We start from the raw sequence: 22,813 nt of genomic DNA on the forward strand, positions 1-22,813 counted from the left end.
TTTCATTCTTTTCAATTTATTGTTTTTCGGATTTCAAGTGATGAGCCAGGTGACCACTGTCGATAGTTATTCATCCATGAACGGATATTTGATGTCAGCTTATTTTGCGTATTCCAACGTTGGAAGTCTCCGGACTATCCGATGGTGGATGGATGGTCCATCTTACTCACAGTGCTGTTATCGGCGGAGTTGATGCTCAGGTACCCGTTGTGCCCCTGGAAGACATGAGAGTTAGCGTCCTCCAATCAGTGTAACCAATCACCCTCGCTAGCTTGACTCGTTTTAACTTGGGAGGCACCCGGCGGCCCCTATGTCAACCCATGCAGGCAGGGCAATTAATTACGTTAATTGATGGTCCGTTACTTCAATTCGAAATCCCCATTAATGTTTACTCGAACTCCTGACATCAACATACAAGGTCCAAAACAGAAGGCTGCCCACCTACGAATGAGCAATCCATCACGATCCAACAAATCACGATACGAGCAAGTTTAGAAAGGTCGGAATATCCAGTGACGATAGGCACAGCATTGTAAAGGCAATGGAACTCGATGCCCTCCAAGCCCGGATGGGCGACATACTTGAGCAAGCCTCAGTGTACTTCCACAAAGTCCCTGGCTCTGCTGTGTTTCTTCGCTATATCAAGTCGAGTTACCAGAACGATCCCGTACGATCCGCCATCGAGGCCATACTGCTACTCTTCTTCGTCCGCTATCTTCTGTCGCCCTCCTATTCGACACATAAGCAGAACTACGTCAAGCTGAGGGAAGACGTAAGAATATTGCCTAATCATCAAGACCTGCAGAGATAAAATGCTAACAATGGACATGCTGCAGGAGATAGAGGAATTGATCGATGAATGGCAACCCGAGCCTCTTGTTGAGGAGCAGGACGCTTTTGAAGCTACTGAAACCGAACGCCTTCCTGTCCTCGTTGGGTGAGCATTGCCGTACATATTCGTGTCACAGCCAGGCATCTAATGTCCTCTAATAGTCCCACCGGCCCCAAATCGAAGCTAGCCAACGGCCGAACCGTGACCAATCTCGCATCCTACAACTTCTACAACTTCAACGGGAATGATCAGATCAAGGAGAAGGCGATTCAGGTTCTGCGCACCTACGGTGTTGGTCCCTGTGGCCCTCCCCAGTTCTACGGCACTCAGGACGTTCATATGAAGACCGAAGCTGATATCGCCGCGTATCTGGGTACTGAGGGTTGCATCGTCTACGCACAGTCTTTCAGCACCATCTCCAGTGTCATTCCTTCTTTCTGCAAACGTGGCGACGTCATCATTGCTGACCGAAACGTCAACTTTTCCATTCGCAAGGGTCTCGAGCAGTCGCGAAGCACTATCCGCTGGTTTGAGCACAATGACATGGATGATCTGGAAGAAGCCATGAAAGCTGTTGCCAAGGAACAGGCTAACGCCAAAAAGCTTACTCGCCGTTTCGTCGTGACCGAGGGTTTGTTTGAACTCTCGGGAGATTCCATCGATTTACCCCGTCTGATTGAGCTCAAGGAGAAGTACAAGTTCCGTGTTATCCTGGATGAGACTTGGTCTTTCGGTGTCCTTGGCCGCACTGGTCGTGGTATCACAGAGGCGCAGAACGTGGACCCCCAGCAGGTTGACATGATCATCGGTTCTCTCGCTGGACCTCTCTGCGCTGGTGGTGGTTTCTGCGCTGGTCCTAAAGACGTTGTTGAGCACCAGCGTATCACCTCCTCTGCTTACACCTTCTCCGCTGCTCTTCCTGCTATGTTGGCTGTCACTGCCAGTGAAACTCTCAACTTGCTTCAGTCCAACCCCGAAATCCTGTCCCAGTCACGCGAAAACATCAAGGCCATGAAAGCACAGCTGGATCCCCGCAGTGACTGGGTCTACTCTCCTAGCGACCCTGAGAACCCTATCATGCTACTTGTCCTGAAGCCGGAAGTTGTCGCCGCACGAAAGCTGGGGCTTGAAGATCAAGAGCGCATTCTATGCGACTGTGTTGAAGAGGTACGTCTTTCTCATGATACTTTGAAAACAGGAATAATAACGAACTGACTTGTAAAGACTCTCGCCAATGGCGTTTTGATCACAAGGACCAAGACTCGGCCGTATGCCCACGCCGTTAAGCCCAAGGACGGCGCTTGGTTTGCCCAGCCTGCTCTGCGAATTTGCGTCACCTCGGCGCTGTCCAAGAAGGATGTTGAGAAGGCCGGTGTCACTATTCGCCATGCCATCACCAAGGTCATGACCCGCAAGACGAGTACCAAGGCTATTTGAATCAGGGGCTCCGAATGCTATTAATTTTGATGACAAGAAGGGTAGTTGAGCGGGTGTCACACTCATGAACATGGTTGATAGGCTGCTGGGCTACGCTGAGACCCTTCGATTATGGACGAAATCCCAGATGGGAGCAATAGATATTAGGGGATGCATGCAATGACCGACCTTCTATTGGCAGAGAGCCACTTAGGAAGCTAATGATTAATAGATGTGGCCTCATAGGCCAGCATTGAATGGAACTTGTCAAAAATGGTGATTTCAATTACTGTACATTGTGAGCGACTATTATTGACTAAGTCGTTTTCAACGTACGTGCCATAGTTGGAGAAACATGATCTTGGAAAGTTCTACGCCCACAGTCAGCCACTACTGATCCCTCACTGTCGAAGTCGTTGACGATAACTCGCCGTTTTTCAAGAGAGGTTGTTCGACAAGGAACAAGAAACCTTGCGTCAGTTATTTCGCGTGTCTTATGGACGGACATATCCCTTGCCAAGTCACGCTGATGCTGTCAGCTTTGCATGACAGAATGGAGCTAATCTGGCGAAAGAATTGCCAAGGCTACACATGCAGGAGATGTTCACAGAGGAATAATGTTGTTTCATAATTAATTGGGCGTATGAAGGTCTCCATGGCCTTTTCAGCTCCTATCTTGACCGTGATGGTGTCTCAGGTTTTTGCATTCCTGGGGAAATTACCGTGTTCGTAGTTACGTGGCATGGTCATTCCAGAGATTCGAGAGCATCAAGACTGGGCTCTTACCGTGATTCATATTAAGGTTATGATTCCGGGAATTTCTTCGAACAGATAATGAGGCTTTTAGTGATTATTTGCTTGCATATGTCTCAGCGAGCTAATGAGGAGCGACAAGATTATGGACGAAAGGGCCTATAATAAGGTAGTGCTTGCAGGTTTCAAGATGGATACGGCAAGCAGGCAGGAATTACCAAGGTGAAGAGTGTCTCTCTCTTGTCTCTCACAGGTTCAGGGCTTGGTTTCCCAGTGGCTCAGGTACAGACAAACCATCTACCCAGGCGTACCTTCCTTCGGATGACCTACACGTATCCCCTTGTGTTGTTCTTTCCTTCCAGTCCTGACCTAACCAGTCTCGACCTGCCGTTCTTTTATCTTGTGTCGAGCAGCCACTTCCCCCCTTGTTTGGGCTTTTCCTTTTCCTCTTCACCTTCATATCTGTCGCTTCTTCCACTCTTCTTTTCTCCTTCATTCACTCTTCAACCTTTTTGTTCCTAGTAACTTTCCTAAGATTATTCACTCTTTATTCTTCTTTTTCACTTCCAGACACTCTTTTATCTGATTCCTCTTCGTTCTTGACTACGGGTTATCCAGCCCCGTCTTATACACTCACTTTCTCTTGAATCACTCACGTTTGATCAACTATATATTTGAGCTCTTTGAAGTAGCTCGTCCACTCTCTCAGATCCTATTGAAATCATCCCACGTACGGATTGAAACATTTAAAACTATTAAAATGAAACGTTTCTTTACTTCGGCGGTGGCCATGGCGGCGGTTGTTGCTGCTATCCCCATGGGTGAGTACCTTAGATGGTGAGCCACAACTCAAAGCTGACGCTAGCTACAGGCCGGCCATTTGATAAAAGAGAGCTGTATGTCGCTCCCATATATTTACTCTAACACTGGCTAACACTATGGCAGAGTTACCACTATCACACTTACTTCGGCCTCTACTTATACCCAAGTTGTTGCCCCTGCTACCCCGACGCCCATGAGGCCGACTGGCACTGCAACCTACCCAGAGAAAACTGCTATACCTGTTCCCGAAAACCCGAAACCGCCCAAGGGCAGTGGGTCTAAACTCCCCTGCGTCGACTGTAGCTCCGAAGGTTCGGGCAGCTCCGGTGGTTCCGGAGGTTCAAGCGGTTCTAAACTCACCGGCGTTTCTTACGCCCCATACCGTGGTGACCACCAGTGCAAGGAAGAAGATGAGATTAAGCAGGATCTCGCTAAGCTCGCAGGCTCTTACTCTCTCGTCCGCATCTACGGGACCGAGTGTGACCAAGTCTCGAAGATCTACCCTTGCGCCAAGGCCAACAACATGAAGCTTTTCCTCGGTATTTGGGATATCAACGACGTGCAGAATGAAGCCAAATTGATCATTGATGCCATCAATGGCGACTGGGACATCGTTGACACCATCAGCGTCGGAAACGAACTTGTCAACAACGGTGCTGCTACCCCTGCGCAGGTTCTTGCCGCTGTTGACGAAGCCAGCCAGATTTTTAAGGCTGCCGGGTACAACGGTCCTGTCTTGACGGTTGATACATTTGTGGCCGTTCAGGAGCACCCGGAGCTTTGCGAAAAGAGCGAGTACTGTGCCATCAACGCCCATGCCTTCTTTGACCCTCATACCTCTGCTGATGGTGCTGGCAAGTGGCTTTCTGACACCGTTCAAGCTGTCAAGTCGAAGCTATCTAGCGACAAGCGCATCGTGGTCTGCGAGACTGGCTGGCCCACAAAGGGTGACAGCAATGGTGAGGCTGTTCCTGGATTGACCCAACAAGGGTCGGCTCTCAAGGCGATCAGGGAAGCGTTCTCTGAGCACCCCGATGACCTGATCCTCTTCTCTGCCTTCAACGACCACTGGAAGAAGGCAGAAGCTGCAACTTTCCACGCTGAGCAGTACTGGGGTATCGACGGCAAGAACTCAGACTCTGAATAGAGTAGGGCTCGAGAATTTGTTATGTCAGTTAACCCTTCACATCTTTGAATGGTTTGCGGTCAGGTTTGAAATGACGTTCGACTTAATGTCTTTTTTCATGTCGTTGAGGGCTCATTGTTGTTGTTTTGGGGTTGAAATGCCGAGTACCTGGTGTTATCGCAGGACTATACACGCCTGGTAGCAAGGGCATGTTGGAGGATTGTTTGCTTCTTCCTTTCGGGATTTAACTGCCGGGTTATATCACATTGACTATGACTGTTTTGTTTTGGTGTCGCTTGAAGGGTATGGAAATGCTTATGCTGTGTATTTTATATGAGTTGAAATGCTTTTGTAATCCATTATATCAATCATGTCCTTATGTCTGGCGATGAAGCGTCGCTTTCATGGGCGATCCTAACATGGCTCCAGAGTAATTAAAGAATCATTATTGATAGAAGCATGTTGAATATGGGAAGATAGTCTATGTAAGCTCAAATATTTGCCCACTCGATCACACTCCATACACTCTCCGTCCTCTTCTTTTATCACGACACCTGAGATTTGAAGACGTGACTGCAAATTGTTTATATCCATCTAAGCAACTATGATGGGTATTAAAGACATAACTCATCAAAAACGGCATTCTCTTGCTTCTTTCCCAAATGAGACCATCAATCTGGCCGTCACGGACATGACTGCAGCCGAAATGTTCGTGAAAAAAAACTTCCCATATCTCATATAGGGCTGACCAAACATGGAGGAACGTCCTGAAGAGAAATGGAAAGTGGCCGTTCATAAAACGTTGACGAGGCATATATAAACAGATACCGGAGAGTACTCGACTACCCTGATGTAAATAAGCACACCTAGTGCTTGAGTTGTAAACAGAAAAGAAAGCGAGCATACAAATATCACATGGATCAGAGGCTAAGAAGCTCTGGATCTGCTGGTGCCTCACGAATGATAAGATCTGCAAGAACCATCCTCATACGGATGTGATCGGACAGATGTCTCAACCAAAGTCCCGTCGAGCTACTCAACATATTTCAGAAGAGGCTGTGGGGGAAACAAGTTTAGCAGATCCAAAGCTCATCAACGAACTGATCAAGTTCAATAATACGGAATCGAGAACCGATGCTCTTGTCCTTCAACAGTGCGTTCCAGGCGGACGAAAGACTGGCTTTCCAGGACACAACCTCAACGCTCCAGCCCATTTTCAGGGCGCGTTGGGCATATGCGAGGAAGCCATCCGAGTACTTGGCCGGCCGGGCATCACCCGTGGCAATGACGAGCGTGCCAGGCATCTCGAAATACTGCATGACAGATTCACCAATTCGGATTTGAAGTGTTTCGTCAACCATATCCTCGACATAGCGGAAGCCGCCAGCCTCGAAAGTGGTGTTGTCACCGGAACCGGACTGCTCAGCACGACGGCTGCGGAGGTCGACTCGGTAGCCAAGGTCTTTGAGCTCTTGGATGAAAGGGGGTTCACCTCGATCAGGACGCATTGAACAGCCAACGTTGAGCCATTCTGCGTAGCGATCGCGGGTGAGGAGTTCGTGAAAAAAAGCAAGGTTCATTTGGGGAAGCGGAACAAAGCGCGAAGACTCCGAGATGCCAAATTTGGCTCTTAAGGCTTTCTGGAAGCCGATGATGATGTTGGACATGTCAACGAAGACATGAATTCCGTTATCTGCAATGGTGGAAAAGTCCTTGCAGATCATAGAGTCAACAACGCGCTCCTGGACCAACTTGCCCATGAGGTTTTCGTGCTTGGCTGAGGTAGTCGATACATTACTGTGGATCTCAGTGATAGGGCCATATTTGAATGGCTGGTACGAGAGGACGTGTTTGACCGATTCAGACCGAACATTATCCCAAACCATAACCTTGGGCGCTGAATTGTCTCGAGAGTGAGACTTCGCCTTGGCCTTAGAAGACTTGGCCTTGCTCTTCTTGCTCTCTTCAAAATGATTCACAGGAAACTCATTGGAGCTTGGCGGTGTTGAGACAGCAGTTGAATAAGAAGCAGCCAATAGCACATCAGTGTCGGAGCCGCCTCCAGCCTCCGAGTCGGTGATTGAGTCGAAGATGGGTTCAGCCAAGATTTTGGGAACGTTGACTGCTTTGGTGACTGATACTGATTCGATAGATGATTTCACTATCGTGATCGGCTGCGCCTTGGGGGAAGTCGAAGGTTGCTGCTGCTGAGTTGCTACATCGTCCTTGAAACGAAGCTGCTCAAAGAGCCGCTTGAAGTTGCCAAGCGTGGGGTTTGAGTCCAAGGTCTGTCGGGTCTTTGAAGTTTTTGGGGACGCCCAGTTTGCAAGGTTTTGCGAGTTCAATCTTGTGAAATCGCCTAGCTTGAATAGACCATCGTGGCCGGCCTTACTGCTACCTGGCGGCTCGTGGAGGGGGTCGTCTGTTGAAGTTGTTGTTGTAGATGCCATGGTAACCATCGAAAGCAGTCATGCACATAGAGGCGTGTTTGTAGGTGAAGCTGATATCGGTGGTATACTCAACGTCTATCCGAGACGTGAGATGATTGGTTATATGTTCAATGTCTTGAATTGATGTTGTTCGTAGAGTAAAGCGTAGAAAAGTTGAAATACTAAGATAGCGCAGATACAAGCCGAAAGGCGAGAAAGATATTGATAGACCAATTTGCCACAGCTGAACTGAGAGTGCAGTGCAGTAAGATGCGAGACGAACGAGAAAACCAAAACGGGGCGGAAACAGAGGGCTAGAGCCGCAAAGATATGGTACAGTAAAACCAACTGACACGGGAGAGGCCGATTGAGTCTGGAGTGATACTAAACAAAAATCCAATGCGTCAGATTTCGCCGCTTGAGTGAAGCCAAAATGGATGATGGAGTCGATCAGATGCGGAGCGAAAGATCGAGCTACAGTGTCACGAGGACGAAAAAGGAACAAGTGCAAGCAATGACTAAAAAGATAGAAAGAAAAGAGATGAACAGAAAGTGCAAAGATTGAGGTGAGAAAGAATCGGAGGACCGATGAGAAGAGGATATGAGAACTACATAAGACGTTGAGCGTTGAGCATTGAAGGAAGTAGAAGTGGAGGTGATGATGAGTCAATTGGGCGATGCGCTGGACTGAACCCTGGGATCAGATCCGATGTGGCGAGCTGCCAGCCAATCAAATTGCATCAAACGTGGCAGTGAAGGGTCCTTGGCTTCACGTGCACTGAATTGAAGATTGCCACCCCTAACGTCGATCCAACGGGAGGGAACAAGAAGTGGCTGAAGTCTACATACAATTGACACTTTATAATATTGGTGAAGCGGAGATTTCATCAAATTTCTATCTTAGCTTGTCATATAACACCTAAGTAAGTACTCAAGTTCCTATGTAATGCACCCCCTTGGTAGCCATTCTTTGCTCCGTCAGGCACTATAATAAAAAGGACCAGTCTTTGGAAGAACCCTCAATATTCCAAATTGGGCGAACCGCATCCTCAAGAATAAGTTATCTACTGCCCATCTTTAGACTGGAATTGACTCCACAACGATTTGTTCGCGAATGAGATGACCTCCAATCTAATAGCTTCGTTGATCCTCCCCTTCTCTGTGACGTGACGGATAACTCGCCGTAAACTACTACCATGCATGCAGATAATCCAATCGAGGTTAGTCAACAAATCACATCCATGGCATATTGCGTCCTTATCATCGTCGGAAATCGATGCTTGGTCGGTGTGAGTCCATGCTGGGCCGCACTGAGCTGCTTGAGCTTCGCCTTCGTCGTGCTCGCTCTTCGTTGGGGTCAGAAGGGTTCAAGCCCGTCGATTTTGCAAACATGTTCAGAACGTCAGTCAAAGAAATGACGCCAGTAAGCCTGCCTGACAAACGAGCACCGGCCATTGCAGATGCTGGCACGGCAGCTGTGGGGACCGGCGACGCAGGTACAGCAGCTGTAGGCACAGGTGATGCGGGTGCAGCGTGTGTAGATGTTGATGCAGCCATAGCTGGAGGTGGATGTGCTGGGGTTGTGAAAGATTGAGGTCCCATCAAAGGCGTAGCAGGAGCCGAAGGTGAGGGTGATGCCGACTCGACAACCCACATCCTGTGCGATCGAGTAGCAACAAGTTTAGCAACTGTATGGGCCAGGGTCGAGTAGGGGTTGACGTAGAATACGGGGAAGGCGTCGCGCCCATGTTCGACTCCTCGCTCGTTGAGAATCACCGAAATAAAATTCATGCATGATGAGTTGAGTAGGTGAGCATTGGAGCTCTTCGTCAAGTGACGAACATCCTTGGTGGAAATATTGCCCACGACGTTCAGGCCGTTGTCAACGACAGCTACACTTGTAAGGCCTTCGTCGTGCATAAGTGTAAGAGCCTCGGACAAAGCTGCATCAGAGCTATCACTCGTCAGTATATAATCTACTCCAGGGCAAAACCACAACTCACTTGACAGAGACAATGTCCTTGGTACCAACACCCAAGTCGCGGAGCAGGGCAGGGTACAGTCGATCAATAGAAGGGAAATTGACGCCCTCATTCCAAAAGAATTCGACAATTCGAAGTTGGCTTGCAATACCAACAACTTCGCCACTAGTGGCAGTCACCAGGAGACGATGGATACCACTACCAAGGATCTGAATAGCTTGAGAGAGTTTCTCTTCGCCAGGCAACGTAACAAGTGATTCCTTATGGAATAATGGAAAGACGTCTCGTAGAGGAATCTGGCCGCCTTCCTGCGCTTTACCCATGATAGTGTTGAACAGAGTAATTTGGTCCTCCTCAGGCTTGACCAGGCCGACAACAACAAGCAGATATACGTTCAAGTCGGTGTAATCGAATGTGGAGATGGCAGTATGAGTGGAAGCATCCTCGCGGACCAGAACAACGTTGGTAGGGCTTTTCAAAAGAGTCTAAGAGGTTCGTGTCAGTAGAATTACGAGCAGCAAATGCGAACTTGCGTTCGACGACTGCTCTTGTTGCGATTTTCACGAAGCTATAAACTTACCTTGGTAGCTTCCTCGACGCTAGTGTCAAACTCCACCCACTTTATATCGTCGGGAGATACCAGCTCTCCGATAGCTACATCGCGCCAATCGCGGCCAGCGAATTTGGGATTGGCGTGCTTGTTTCCGGCTGGAGGATGGCTCAAAAGCTCTTGAAGAGCAGCTTGCGTGAACGAAGGATGTCGCTGAGAGCGTGGTGAGGATGGGGCATTTCGTAGGTTCTCGGCGAAACTAGAGCGATGGGCGGAAATGGAGCTTGGTCCAGAGCCGGCGGATATGGAAACTGAGGGAGATCGTTGAGAAAGAGTAGGAGGTTTATGAGTTGACGAAGAGCCCGAGGCAGCGCTGTTCAGGCTGGTCGAGCTGGTCGCGCGGGTGTCCTTGAGCTCGCGGGAGGAGCTTGGCGAGGGGTCCATGATTGGAGATTCGTTCACGAGCAGTTGGTGAGATGGGGTTTGGTAAGAGTTGCAAGTAGACCGGGCTAATAAGAGTCGAGGATACGGCACGGCCTAAGCTAGTAAGAGAGCGATGTATGTATCGCAATCGGCAGATTGATGGTGAGATGACGATGAAATGCTCCGTTGCAGCAATTGGCAAATATGAGATGATGATTGTGGCACGGAAATAAACGAGACGCAAGTGAGGGCGAGAGCGAGAGAGCGGAGGGGTAGACTGGATCAGAGAACGGTTGGATGATGTTTGAATACCTGGGTACTAAGGTAAGAGTCACAAACAGTACCAAAGAGTCAGGATACAAATAGTCAGATGAACATTCGCCAAGGGACGAGCGATGGTTGAGAAATGGACAGATGAAGTGGAATGGTTTTTTCTAAGGCGGAGAGGTTGGTCTGGAGACGAGACGAGAAGCGTCGATCGAGTCGAATCGATTCGAGGGACAGTCGCGAGGGGCACGAGGTTACCATCCAAGGTGGTGAATGGGCGGGGGAGACTTCTATTTGCATGATGACATAGCCTGCCCATACAGTACAGTGGAGTGCCTGCCCCGCGATACTGATACCGGGGGATCTAGAACTCAACTCAACTTCAATGTAGAATAGAAAAGATACTGTACCTAGGTGAAACCCCTTCCTGTTCCTGATATTGAAGATATATATGCTGGACAGTCGAATGTAACCTATTTCTGTTTTCAGATTCTTCTGTTCTTTTTTAAATACTTTTTCAAGTATTGATTGGCACCAACATGAAGCATCTGATGATCCATTCCAAGGAGTATCTGTCCAATGACTCGGCAGAGCGGGCTGATCATCGAAGCCTCGTCTGCCGGAACTGATCAACGCATTGCATTGTTGGACTAAAACACAGACACTGTAACGGTTAGCAAGGAGATCCCTGGTTCAAAGCTTCCATGTGATACGTAACTAAACTTGTACCCAAGACATGGTTGAATGGCAATAAACAAGTTTGACAGGGCAGTACTGACCAATCGTGGATTCACCACTCTTCGTTTTTATCATGCTCGAAAGAATCCAGGTTTGTTTATGGATGTAAGATGTAAGTCAGTCATAAGCAGACTTGAGTCTTGTGCTCCACAGAGATCTTGCGCGATGCGAAGCTCTTGTTACAATAAATCCAAGAATATGTCGAGTGCATCTGCGGACAGTATTTAGATTGCGCATATAACTTTCTCCGCCTCTGGAACTTGATTACAGTAACCTCATCTTCTAGATTACCTACAATATACGAAACACCGAAAGCCTTGTACATACAGTACTGTAGCCCGCCCATTAACGATTTACTATGATTGGCTGCCGGGACAATGCATCATCATAACTTAGATTTCAGCGTGCATGCATGGACACAGCCATAAACCCAAAGAACATTCTGGCGGTGTGGTGGGGGTATGAGCTTTAGACCGTACATACCTATTGAAGCAAACAAAATAATGAGCTGCCTGACCATTTTTTAACTGGCCAGCCGAAGAAAGCTCTTTGTCTAACGATGCCTGGCCTGGCTTTCAATAGATTCTTACAGTGAATGGACATATTGATCGATGTAAAAATATATGCCAATTATGTAGGCACGAAAGCCTCAACGGTTTTGCTTCAGATAGGATTCTATGTCCTTCAAAAAGTCGTGTTATCTATAAAAGATAGAGAGAAATAAACACAACGACCCTGAAAAGATCACACTAATGACTGGCTGGTCGCTGCGCACCCTTTGTTTTTTTTTTTTTTTTACTTTGGGCTCGTTTGATCGAAAGTACATTCTCTGCAAAGTTGGCTGGCAAGGTACCTAAGCATGACCCTCGAATGCTTGGGCTTCCCCTCCCCCACTTTGATTTTGCTCCCACCTCATCCGTCCCTCTCTTCTTTCTTCCCATCTCCCACCATTTGGGATCTTGGAAACCTCGTCCTTCAAAGCCAAGCAACGGCCGATCACAGTCTACAAGGCACCAAGGGCCCGTAGCTTTGTTATAATCCTACCTTATCCCAAGGCCTATTCCGTGGTTGCTACCTCACCCTCCTCGCAACCGCAAACCTCCGACTGAACCTCGACCGTCTTTGTCGTCTGCTGGTGGACAACACCATCGGCATCCTTAAACGACAATGTCTCTGCTCCCGCAAGATGTCCACGCAGAGCTTTCACAGCTGCTGCAGGCTCTGCAGTCCCCCGACAACAGTATAAGATCTCAGGCCGAAGAGCATTTGCAGAACAACTGGACCGCCTCCCGCCCCGAGGTCCTGTTGATGGGACTGGTGGAACAAATTCAAGGCGCTGGCGACAATGCGACCCGATCTTTCGCCGCTGTTATCTTCAGACGAATTGCTTCAAAGACCCGCAAGAACGATGCCGGAGAAAGCATGGATCTTTTCCTCTCTCTGACCAAGGACCAAGCCGCCGTCATTCGTCAGAAGCTTCTTGAGACCCTCGCCGCTGAGTCTGATCGTCTCGTTCGCAACAAAATTAGTGATGCTGTTGCCGAGCTTGCCAGACAATACACAGAGAACGGTTAGCATAGTGCCATTTGAAGCTGCTCTTCATCTGTCCAGATTTCGCTAACATTTCTTTGCACCAGGTGATGCTTGGCCTGACCTGCTTAGTGCTCTTTTCCAACTTAGCCAAGCGCCCGAAGCCGAAAAGCGAGAAAACGCCTTCCGAGTGTTTGCTACGACTCCCGCAATTATTGAGAAACAACATGAGGAGGCTGTTCTCCAAGCTTTCCAACAAGGTTTCAAGGACGACGCCGTCATGGTACAGAACCCCTCCTCGCGGGGCAGAATTTCTGTCCCACCTTGTATGTCATTGCACTGCTAACGACAGCTGAAGGTCCGTCTTGCCGCGATGGAAGCATTTGCTGCATTTTTCCGAACCATAAGCAAGAAAGGGCAGGCTAAATACTATGCCCTTATTCCTGATGTACTCAACATTCTCCCTCCGATTAAGGACACACAGGACTCCGACGATCTTAGCAAGGCGCTCCTTGCTCTTATCGACCTGGCCGAGACGGCTCCCAAGATGTTCAAGTCTCTTTTCTCAAATCTCGTTACGTTCAGCATCTCCGTGGTCCAGGACAAAGAACTCGACAACATGTGCCGTCAAAACGCGCTGGAACTTATGGCTACATTCGCCGACTACGCGCCTTCTGTCTGCCGAAAGGATCCCTCATACACAAACGATATGATTACACAGTGTTTGAGTCTCATGACGGATCTTGGCGAGGACGATGACGATGCGTCTGAGTGGATGGCATCGGACGATGTAAGTTTTTGCGGAAAACAACAAGGAATCACAACTTTCGTGAATTTGTGGCTAATCGGTTCGTAGTTCGACCAAGACGAGAGCGACCAAAACCATGTGGCCGGCGAGCAGACCATGGACCGACTTGCGAACAAGCTTGGAGGCCAGACCATTCTGGCCCCTACTTTCAACTGGCTCCCTCGCATGATGACCTCCATGGCCTGGAGGGACAGGCACGCTGCCTTGATGGCTATCTCCGCCATCTCGGAAGGTTGTCGAGATCTCATGATTGGCGAGCTTAGCCAGGTGCTCGACTTGGTGGTGCCCGCACTTCAAGATCCTCACCCTCGAGTTCGATGGGCTGGCTGCAATGCTCTTGGCCAGATGAGCACTGATTTTGCTCCCAAGATGCAAACCGACTACTATGACCGTGTCCTCAAGGCAATCATTCCTGTCTTGAACTCCCCCGAGGGCCGTGTCAAGTCCCACGCAGCTGCTGCCCTCGTTAACTTCTGTGAGGAGGCTGAGAAGGCCACCCTTGAGCCATACCTGGACGAGCTTCTGTCCCAGCTGTTCCAGCTTCTTCAGAACGAGAAGCGATACGTCCAGGAGCAGGCTCTTTCAACCATTGCCACTATCGCTGATGCTGCTGAGGCTGCCTTCTCCAAGTACTACGATACTCTTATGCCTCTTCTAGTCAATGTTCTCCAGAACCAAAGCGAGAAGGACTACCGACTCCTGCGTGCCAAGGCCATGGAATGCGCTACACTAATTGCACTAGCCGTTGGAAAGGACCGCCTTGGTCAGGATGCCATGACCCTCGTCGAACTCCTCGCTAACATTCAGGCTAACATCACGGACGCTGACGATCCCCAGGCACAGTACCTCATGCACTGCTGGGGTCGTATGTGCCGTGTTCTTGGCTCCGACTTCCTTCCCTTCCTTCACAATGTCATGCCCCCTCTCCTGGAGCTTGCCGTCGCCAAGGCTGACATTCAGCTGTTGGATGATGATGACCAGGTGGAGCAAATGCAGAACGAGGAAGGATGGGAGCTGGTACCCCTTAAGGGTAAGATGATTGGTATCAAGACGAGTACCATGGACGATAAGCATATGGCTATTGAGCTCTTGGTTGTTTACGCCCAAGTTCTTGAGGCTTCTTTTGCGCCCTATGTCTCAGAGATCATGGAAAAGATTGCCCTGCCCGGTCTTGCATTTTTCTTCCATGACCCTGTCAGATATATCTCTGCTAAGCTTGTGCCTCAGCTTCTGAGCTCCTACAAGAAGGCCTATGGCCCCCAGTCTGCCGAACTCCGCGGTCTCTGGAACGCCACTGTTGACAAGCTTCTCGAGGTCTTGACTGCAGAGCCGGCTATTGACACTCTCGCCGAGATGTACCAGTGCTTCTACGAGTCTGTCGAGGTTGTTGGAAAGGAATGTCTTTCTGCTGATCACCTGAACCGATTCATTGACTCCGTTCATTCTGCCCTTGAGGACTACAAGGACCGAGTTGCGCAACGTGAGCAGGACAAGGAAGGAGCCACCGCCGACGACGTGGAGGATGAGGCCGAGGATACTTTGATTGCCATCGAAGACGATCAGACCCTACTTTCAGATATGAACAAGGCATTCCACGCTATTTTCAAGAACCACGGTGCCGCATTCTTGCCCGCCTGGGAGCGTTTGATGGCCACATACGAGGGATTCCTTAGCTCTCCCGATCCTACCCAGCGCCAGTGGGGTCTCTGCATTATGGACGATGTCCTCGAATATTGTGGTCCTGAAAGCACACGGTATGCTGGCGTCATCACTCAACCATTGATTGATGGTTGCCGAGACCCTTCTCCAGCTATCCGTCAGGCGGCGGCCTACGGTATCGGAGTAGCTGCCCACCGAGGTGGAGCGCCATGGGCACAGTTCTTGGGAAACTCAGTCCCTTTCCTTTTCCAGGTGACCCAGGTTCCCGATGCTCGTAACGAGGACAATGTGTATGCGACCGAGAACGCATGCGCAGCTATCGCCAAGATTCTTCACTACAACTCCAGCACTGTGAATGATGTGCAGAATGTCATCACACAATGGGTCGAGACTCTGCCTGTGACAAACGACGAGGAAGCGGCGCCATATGCCTACGCATACCTGGCTGAGTTGATTGAGAAGTAAGTATCCCCTCTGTTTGTTTCTACATTTTCATAGTGTACATCAGCTGACATATCGTTTTTAACTCTAGGCAACACCCTGCTGTTGTGAGCCAGGCCGGCAAGGTTTTCGTTTTCATTGCCCAAGCCCTGGAGGCAGAGACGCTCGTAGGACAGACTGCCACCCGTGTGGCCCAGGCGACCAAGGGACTTCTGCAGGCAACATCGGTTGATCCCTCGCCGCTCCTGCAACAATTCTCTCCCCAGGCGCAACAAACCATCATGGGATTCTTCAATTAGATGTGGGATTCGTTTACATTGGTTATTGCAAAGCGCCGCATCGCTGGGGGCTCAGTATGCGGCAATGAAAGTTATTCGTATGGAGTCGTGAGGAATGAGTCTAAGAGAGTAAGGACGGGTTGACAAGCGTGCGAATTTTACTCGGGAACATAAATTTTGTTTCCAGATGATACCAAAAATGATCGCTACAGGGTGGCAGCTTCAGACCAGGAACCCGGTCAGCTGTCAAGCGCTTGTGGCAGGCGAGCATCCGCAGGGTGATGCTGGTATCGATGCGACAAGGTGTGGCACTCTAGTTTGGCTAGAGCGGGTTCAAAGCCAGCATCAAAGCATTGCCATGCCCCAGGCATGGGCAAGAGAAGAGAAGAGATAGAGAAGACGTCGGTTCCTGGCGTCGAGGCAAAAGCAAGATGGCATTTTGTTTAGGAAGGTTATATACTTGACATCGCACGGCGCCTTTTAATGCTACATTAGAATTTATGAATATGTTTGTCATGATTCTCACGATCTTCCATTATTTGTTGTGATGTTGTCAATATAGCTCCCCATGAATGCCTTCACATGGTATTCTGTGATGACTCGAAGACTTTGCCAATTACTTGGCTGGATCATAGTAGTGAAACATTGCTGCTGATATGATTGAGACAGTGTACCAGAAACTCAATCGTAGGAGCACTCAGCCCAAGAGGCCGAGGGAGAGATGGAATGGCTGTCTTATCTCGAGCTGCGGGACGGTTGGGCCCAGTTACCATATCGGCAGTGTTCTTAAGACGTGATGGCCTAGCTGCCGTTCTAGGTCGAATGAGGCTACATCCAGAGACAAGGCTGCTTACATTATCTGGAGTGAACGAGTAGATCCCTTGTATTTCCATAAAGGCCGTCTCAGCCTGTTTTACTTGAAGGTTGGGCTTCAGTCATTAACTATGTATTGCCAGATCGCGAGACGAGATGGTTTTCAGACATGGGTTGGCTTCAACAACATGTGCGACTCGTTGAATCCGATATCCAGAATCTTTCAAGTCTCTTGCCGTCGGCAGCAACATGACTAACTTTGCGTTGGCATTGATGACACGCACGTTGATAGCAATCTACAACACGCTATTGAGTACAATGTGTCCGTAGCGGTTAGTTGTAAAGGCGACAGGTACCTGGGGTATTAGATATTGGTCAAAGTACTAAGCCACTTCAAGGGGCGTGTATTGAACTAGGTAGAGTACTATTGGAGCCTCAGACTTGATCTTACTTTTTGTATCCTGCAAGGAACAGCCGGATGTGCTAACAACTTCGAGACATGCTGAACATGAAAATGCAGGGTAGCTTTTGTATGGGTAAGCATGAATCTGTCGTCTTTTGGAAGAATTTGCATTGTTCGCAAAATCAAACTCGATAGGCAGCCAGTCTTGTTGGTGCAAATTTGCATGTTTCCCAAAATGGAGATGATCTTAGCCAGGGCAGGGTAGGTACAGTACAGAGGGATCTCATTGCTGCTGTGTTTCGCTGCCGCAGCGGAGAGAAGCGAAGCACGGGGTCTTCCCGTCGGGTCCCCCTCCCCTCCCCTCCATTCTATCAAACCTTTGTCTGCCATGCCATACCATGCATTCGTTGCCTTACTACGCTCCATTGCTATATTACTGAGGTACAACACTTTACAGTAGGGGCCGGCCTTGGCTTCAGGTAGATGCTAATTAGATGCTTTCATTTTCCGGAGTTACTCCTGACGCCTCCCAAGTCCCTTTCTCCACATGTATGCGCTACCCTCGGCAGGGTAAAGTACAGTTTAAACCGGTACTTCTCCATGACACCAAGACTCGAGCGCAGACCAAGGTACCACTCCATGAAGGGAAGATTGAAAAGTCGAGTTAGGTACCTTCATAGGTAGTAGGTACTAGGTAGGTACGTGGTAGCTTTTTGGGTAGGCTCGGTTCCCACCTCTTTCTCTCCTTCCTAGGTTTCCATGCATTTTACCTTGGCTTGGTCCTGCGCCTGAGCCTGCACAACGGACGGGAAACGGGAAAGGGTCAACTGCAGAAAACGGCAGTCACCACCATTCTCCGGGCAGTCTCCAGTCTCCAGCCCAGCTGCCCAGCACCAGGCCATCCCATTGATTAGGCAGGCTTAGGTTAGGTCGGTCTTGCCTTTTCCTTTTCGCACATCCACTCTGCCACACCCACCATAACCCGAGTCTGGGCTGCCACTCACTTGCTCAGTCACTCGCTGTCCCATACCGGACATAGCACCATCCCATCCCATCCTGCCTGGTCTGATCCTAGCAAGGTACTTGCTACTTTCCCCCACCCACACTCCCATCTGCTTCTCACGCATTCCCATTCTTCTTCTACCATACTGTACTCTACTTCTCCATCCTCTCGTCTTTCCCGTTCCAAACAACATAGAAGTGATCTTCCCCCTTTCGACTCGACTCGACCCGACCCGACTTTAAATGCAAATTTGATCTCCTGCGCATTCGCCTTTTGTCGCCCTTTTCCCACCGTTCCGAACTTTCCACCGACAAATTTCGAGTCATAGTCCAACCCTGAGTACAAATTCGAGCGACCACGAATATCCACCCCCGCGCATTTGCCATCTGCGATTATCCATACCCTGTCCCTCTCTTTTTCGCTCGGTCTACCCGACCTTATCACGTTGAACGTTGACTCAAACCTGAATTAACTCGACTCGACTCGACTCATATCGATATTATTCGGCTCTTCAATCCTACAATATTTCCGGCCTCGTTATAATTGCTGGATCTGCCGCTTCCCTTCCCTCTTTGTTTCGCTGCAGGTAGGGTCCTTTCCATCGGGCGGCCAGCCGTACCAACCCCTTGGTCGTTGTTTCAGGACAGCATCTGTTCGTTTGAGCAGTGTCCGTACGGGATAACGCCCGCTCAGCATCTTCTTTGAGCGCCTGGCTAGGCTGTCCAGCCAGATGCTGTCGCTATGGATGGCTTCTACTCCCCCCATCAGCAGCAGCAGCAGCAGCAGCAGCAGCAACAGCAACAGCAACAACAACAACAACAATACCAGCAGCAACAACGTATGCAGCAGAACCAACAGAACCGCATGCAGCACAATATGAACCATGCGAATGAGTCTCCCTACTTTCCAGGAGGGGACTCCCTCGATGACATCGTTCGCGATAATCAAGACAAACTATACCGCCGACAGAGTATGCCTCAAGCCTTTGCTAACCCTATGGGCCAGTTTCAGATGCCCCAGCATCAAGAACAGCATCAGCAAGGGCAGCGACGGATGTCAGCCGTTGGCAACGGTGATATGATGACTTTTGGGACTGACAACGGCGATCTTAACTCCTACCAATTCAATCAGCCTATGGGGGCAGGATTTCCGACCATTAATACCTCTGTCGGCATGGACCAAATGGGCAGCTATATGACAGCTGATCCTAATGACTACTCGGCTATTTCCCCCGATATGATGAGCTCAATGATGCCCTCTACGTTCGCGAGTATGAGCGTAGGCGCGCAGATGGCAGGCAACGGCTCACCAATGAATCTCTACTCTCCATCTATTGCACAATTCCCGCAGGGACAACTCACTCCTCAAATTCAAGTTGGCAACGACTTCTCCATGGACCTCTCCCCGGATGGCAGTTCAATGAATATGAGCCAAAGCAATCCTCCACCAAATTCGATTCCCGCACCCACCAATACAACCATGGACACGATAGAGGAACCGGGTGACAATATGATGAACAACCACCAGTCTTATAACAACAACAATAACGGAGAAAACAACCAGAATATACCGTCACTGTCTCGCCAGGTTTCAACTGCTTCTGGCTCCGTCGTTTCTCCTCCTCAACAACAGTCCCACGGGACCGTATCCTCGACAACCGTCACTCAACCCACCAGTACCTCGGTTGCTACGACGCCATCAACCGGTGATGGCCCCAGAGACTCGAAAGAAAAGACGATATACTCAAAGAGCGGATTCGATATGCTCAAGGCTTTGTGGCTAGTTGCTACACGTAAAAACCCACGGATTCAACTCGGTGCTGTTGACATGTCATGCGCCTTCGTCGTCTGCGATGTCTCAATGAACGATTGCCCTATTATATACGTTTCCGACAACTTCCAGAACCTTACTGGTTATAGCCGTCATGAGATTGTTGGTCAAAACTGCCGCTTTCTTCAAGCCCCAGATGGTAAAGTCGAAGCCGGCTCGAAGCGTGAATTCGTCGACGATGGTGCCGTGTACAACCTGAAGAAGATGGTCCACGAAGGCAGGGAAGTTCAACAAAGCCTGATCAACTACAGAAAGGGTGGAAAGCCGTTCTTGAATCTTCTGACTATGATTCCTATTCCTTGGGATACGGATGAGATCAGATATTTCATTGGTTTCCAGATTGATCTTGTGGAATGCCCCGATGCAATCGCGTCTAACCAAGATCTAGGTGGTGTCAAGGTAAACTACAAGCACAGCGATATCGGCCAATACATATGGACACCGCCGCAATCCAGCCAATGGGAGCCTGAGAATGGCCAGACATTGGGTGTGGACGACGTTTCAACTCTCTTACAGCAGTTCACCCCCAAGGGTCTTACATCTGATTGGCACAAGCAATCGTGGGATAAGATGCTCCTGGAGAATACTGACGATGTTGTCCACGTCCTCTCACTCAAGGGTCTATTCTTGTATCTTTCGCCATCATGCAAGAAAGTATTGGAATACGAGGCTGCCGATCTTGTTGGCAACTCACTCTCGACTGTTTGTCATCCATCTGATATTGTCCCTGTTACACGAGAACTAAAAGATACAACAACCGGAAACCCTGTCAACATCGTCTTCCGAATACGCAGAAAACATAGCGGTTATACATGGTTCGAAAGCCACGGGTCATTGTTTGTTGAACAAGGAAAGGGTCGAAAATGCATTATTCTCGTGGGCAGGAAGAGACCAGTATTTGCTTTAAGTCGCCGCAACCTTGAAGCAAATGGCGGCATTGGCGACAGTGAACTATGGACAAAACTCTCAACCTCGGGCCTGTTTTTGTATGTTTCCTCAAATATCAGGTCACTGCTCGATCTCCAGCCCGATAGCCTTGTTGGAACCAGTATACAGGATCTTATGCGGAAAGAATCACGACCCGAGTTCGGACGAACGATGGAAAAGGCGAGACGCGGAAAGATCGTCACTTGTAAGCACGAGGTTCAGAACCGAAGAGGTCAAGTACTACAGGCCCAAACGACTCTCTACCCGGGCGACGCCTCCGAAGGTCAAAAGCCGTCGTTCTTGCTCGCTCAGACAAAACTTCTCAAGGCTTCCTCACGCAATCTTGCACCTAACAGCGCATCCGGCTCCAGATCCATTGCCGGCACTCCAAGGTCAAACAACGGCACCGAGAACCACGCGACGGGCCATATCTCCCAGCCTGCTGGTGGTGCACTGGCACCAGGCACTCAGGATGCGGCCCTGGCTTCAGAAGACAACATTTTTGACGAATTAAGAACGACCAAGTGCTCCAGTTGGCAATTTGAATTACGACAAATGGAGAAGGTGAACAGGATATTGGCCGAGGAACTTGGGGGTTTGCTTTCTAGCAAGAAGAAGCGTAAGAGAAGAAAGGGAGTGGGCAACGTCGTCCGGGATTGCGCAAACTGTCACACAAGGAACACGCCCGAGTGGCGTCGCGGGCCCAGTGGTCAAAGGGATCTTTGTAACAGCTGCGGTCTTCGCTGGGCTAAACAGGTAAGTTTTCTCATCTTGGGTGTTCCTCGCATCATTCACTGACATATTTATCAGACCGGTCGAGTCTCTCCGCGCAACTCATCTCGAGGAGCCAATACTGTAAATGGCGATTCTCGAAGCAAGAAATCCAACTCTCCTTCATCACCACTGCACAAAGAACTATCTGCCGACAGCTCCAACGCACAGACTCCCAACGGCGAGAGTGGCATCAACCCAGCACAGCTCACGAAGCAGAAGATCGAAAATGGCACCGCTGCACCCAGCGGCGCTCCCTCGGCCACGGGTGTCAAAACATCAGCCGGAATGCCACCCTTGAGTCATTCCTCGATGCTGGGTGTTGGGCAAGCTTCTTCGATGGCTTCGATACGAGAAGAGCGCGAGACGAGCCAATCTTGAGCATTGAGCGTGGCATGATTTCCTATCTTGATTCTTTTTGTTCCTGGGGCTGCAATCTGGTAAATGATCTGCGGAGCGAGGTGTCTTGATTGTCCAGCATTTGTGATACCCCACCATCTTTCTTCTCTAGTCTCATTTCACATTTGAGGCTGATGGACATAACAAGACATGTGTGACAACAATTGGCTTGAAACTCAGAAGACAGCACTGAGTATTCCTAGTCTGCTTTTATTTATTTGGTGTAGGTGGCAACCCTCTTGAAGTGGTGTACGAAGGACTGGAGCTTTGGTTTGGGAATAGACACGAATATACCTGCTTACACATACGAGGCGTTTGTGGAATGGAGAGGAAGGCTTGAATACGAATTGAGGAGATCCCGGCTACGGCTGCTTATACAGATTCTGTACTTGCTTGGAATACTGACGGACTGGATGTTTCCCCCTTTAACTCCATGCTTCCACTCCACAAAGAAGATGGCCTGGAGTCCAGCAAATATTGGTCGGGTTCCACATCTGGGACGGACATGTTGAGCGTTAGGATGAATGCATTCACAGGTACTCGGTTGTGGGAGGACTTCTCAGCATGTATATACAACAAACGAGCGAGGCGAATTGGTTAAAATTACAAAATT

At 49.4% G+C, this 22,813-nt stretch overlaps 6 protein-coding genes across 6 annotated transcripts; 4 read left to right on the plus strand and 2 right to left on the minus strand.

The window, feature by feature from the left end:
- The first annotated feature begins 61 nt into the window (after nucleotides 1–61).
- On the plus strand, nucleotides 62–2,417 carry B0J16DRAFT_62079 (pyridoxal phosphate-dependent transferase). Its single transcript, XM_046134183.1, has 4 exons — nucleotides 62–772; nucleotides 837–937; nucleotides 994–1,999; nucleotides 2,057–2,417. Exons 1-4 carry the CDS (start codon nucleotides 542–544, stop codon nucleotides 2,267–2,269), a joined length of 1,551 nt encoding a protein of 516 aa, XP_045986447.1. The 5' UTR covers nucleotides 62–541; the 3' UTR covers nucleotides 2,270–2,417.
- A 1,344-nt stretch (nucleotides 2,418–3,761) lies between these two features.
- On the plus strand, nucleotides 3,762–4,970 carry B0J16DRAFT_261738 (glycoside hydrolase superfamily; the record flags this gene model as incomplete). The annotated part of the gene is made up of 2 exons (XM_046123283.1): nucleotides 3,762–3,822; nucleotides 3,991–4,970. The coding sequence occupies 2 exons, from the start codon at nucleotides 3,762–3,764 to the stop codon at nucleotides 4,968–4,970; spliced, it is 1,041 nt and encodes a 346-aa protein (XP_045986448.1).
- A 1,052-nt stretch (nucleotides 4,971–6,022) lies between these two features.
- On the minus strand, nucleotides 6,023–7,399 carry B0J16DRAFT_264102 (uncharacterized protein; the record flags this gene model as incomplete). Its single annotated transcript, XM_046123343.1, has 1 exon — nucleotides 6,023–7,399. The coding sequence occupies one exon, from the start codon at nucleotides 7,397–7,399 to the stop codon at nucleotides 6,023–6,025; it is 1,377 nt and encodes a 458-aa protein (XP_045986449.1).
- Nucleotides 7,400–8,452: 1,053 nt separating this feature from the next.
- Nucleotides 8,453–10,509, minus strand: B0J16DRAFT_62110 (uncharacterized protein). The gene is made up of 3 exons (XM_046134184.1): nucleotides 9,941–10,509; nucleotides 9,382–9,845; nucleotides 8,453–9,332 (listed from the first exon to the last, which is right to left on the minus strand). The coding sequence occupies exons 1-3, from the start codon at nucleotides 10,352–10,354 to the stop codon at nucleotides 8,639–8,641; spliced, it is 1,572 nt and encodes a 523-aa protein (XP_045986450.1). The 5' UTR covers nucleotides 10,355–10,509; the 3' UTR covers nucleotides 8,453–8,638.
- A 1,883-nt stretch (nucleotides 10,510–12,392) lies between these two features.
- B0J16DRAFT_62179 (armadillo-type protein) lies at nucleotides 12,393–16,158 on the plus strand. Its single transcript, XM_046134185.1, has 5 exons — nucleotides 12,393–12,908; nucleotides 12,976–13,151; nucleotides 13,227–13,658; nucleotides 13,725–15,796; nucleotides 15,868–16,158. The coding sequence occupies exons 1-5, from the start codon at nucleotides 12,506–12,508 to the stop codon at nucleotides 16,073–16,075; spliced, it is 3,291 nt and encodes a 1,096-aa protein (XP_045986451.1). The 5' UTR covers nucleotides 12,393–12,505; the 3' UTR covers nucleotides 16,076–16,158.
- A 2,582-nt stretch (nucleotides 16,159–18,740) lies between these two features.
- On the plus strand, nucleotides 18,741–22,453 carry B0J16DRAFT_62194 (PAS domain-containing protein). Its single transcript, XM_046134186.1, has 2 exons — nucleotides 18,741–21,786; nucleotides 21,841–22,453. The coding sequence occupies exons 1-2, from the start codon at nucleotides 19,015–19,017 to the stop codon at nucleotides 22,180–22,182; spliced, it is 3,114 nt and encodes a 1,037-aa protein (XP_045986452.1). The 5' UTR covers nucleotides 18,741–19,014; the 3' UTR covers nucleotides 22,183–22,453.
- Nucleotides 22,454–22,813: the final 360 nt, after the last annotated feature.

The sequence above is a fragment of the Fusarium flagelliforme genome, assembly GCF_020744385.1.
Source record: "Fusarium flagelliforme strain FIESC 12 MPI-CAGE-AA-0113 chromosome Unknown B0J16scaffold_2, whole genome shotgun sequence".
Taxonomy (NCBI): domain Eukaryota; kingdom Fungi; phylum Ascomycota; class Sordariomycetes; order Hypocreales; family Nectriaceae; genus Fusarium; species Fusarium flagelliforme.

What these genes read in the sequence shown, in the direction of transcription:
- B0J16DRAFT_62079 (XM_046134183.1), top strand. Translation starts at nt 542, where the DNA reads ATGGAACTCGATGCCCTCCAAGCCCGGATGGGCGACATACTTGAGCAA. An exon ending in ACGTCAAGCTGAGGGAAGAC is followed by an intron (nt 773 to 836) that starts GTAAGAATATTG and finishes GACATGCTGCAG; the next exon opens with GAGATAGAGGAATTGATCGA. An exon ending in TATGCGACTGTGTTGAAGAG is followed by an intron (nt 2,000 to 2,056) that starts GTACGTCTTTCT and finishes TGACTTGTAAAG; the next exon opens with ACTCTCGCCAATGGCGTTTT.
- B0J16DRAFT_62110 (XM_046134184.1), bottom strand. Translation starts at nt 10,354, where the DNA reads ATGGACCCCTCGCCAAGCTCCTCCCGCGAGCTCAAGGACACCCGCGCG. An exon ending in GCGTCGAGGAAGCTACCAAG is followed by an intron (nt 9,846 to 9,940) that starts GTAAGTTTATAG and finishes CGAACCTCTTAG; the next exon opens with ACTCTTTTGAAAAGCCCTAC. An exon ending in AAGGACATTGTCTCTGTCAA is followed by an intron (nt 9,333 to 9,381) that starts GTGAGTTGTGGT and finishes GACGAGTGATAG; the next exon opens with CTCTGATGCAGCTTTGTCCG.
- B0J16DRAFT_62179 (XM_046134185.1), top strand. Translation starts at nt 12,506, where the DNA reads ATGTCTCTGCTCCCGCAAGATGTCCACGCAGAGCTTTCACAGCTGCTG. An exon ending in CAGACAATACACAGAGAACG is followed by an intron (nt 12,909 to 12,975) that starts GTTAGCATAGTG and finishes TCTTTGCACCAG; the next exon opens with GTGATGCTTGGCCTGACCTG. An exon ending in TCAAGGACGACGCCGTCATG is followed by an intron (nt 13,152 to 13,226) that starts GTACAGAACCCC and finishes CGACAGCTGAAG; the next exon opens with GTCCGTCTTGCCGCGATGGA.
- B0J16DRAFT_62194 (XM_046134186.1), top strand. Translation starts at nt 19,015, where the DNA reads ATGGATGGCTTCTACTCCCCCCATCAGCAGCAGCAGCAGCAGCAGCAG. An exon ending in GTCTTCGCTGGGCTAAACAG is followed by an intron (nt 21,787 to 21,840) that starts GTAAGTTTTCTC and finishes CATATTTATCAG; the next exon opens with ACCGGTCGAGTCTCTCCGCG.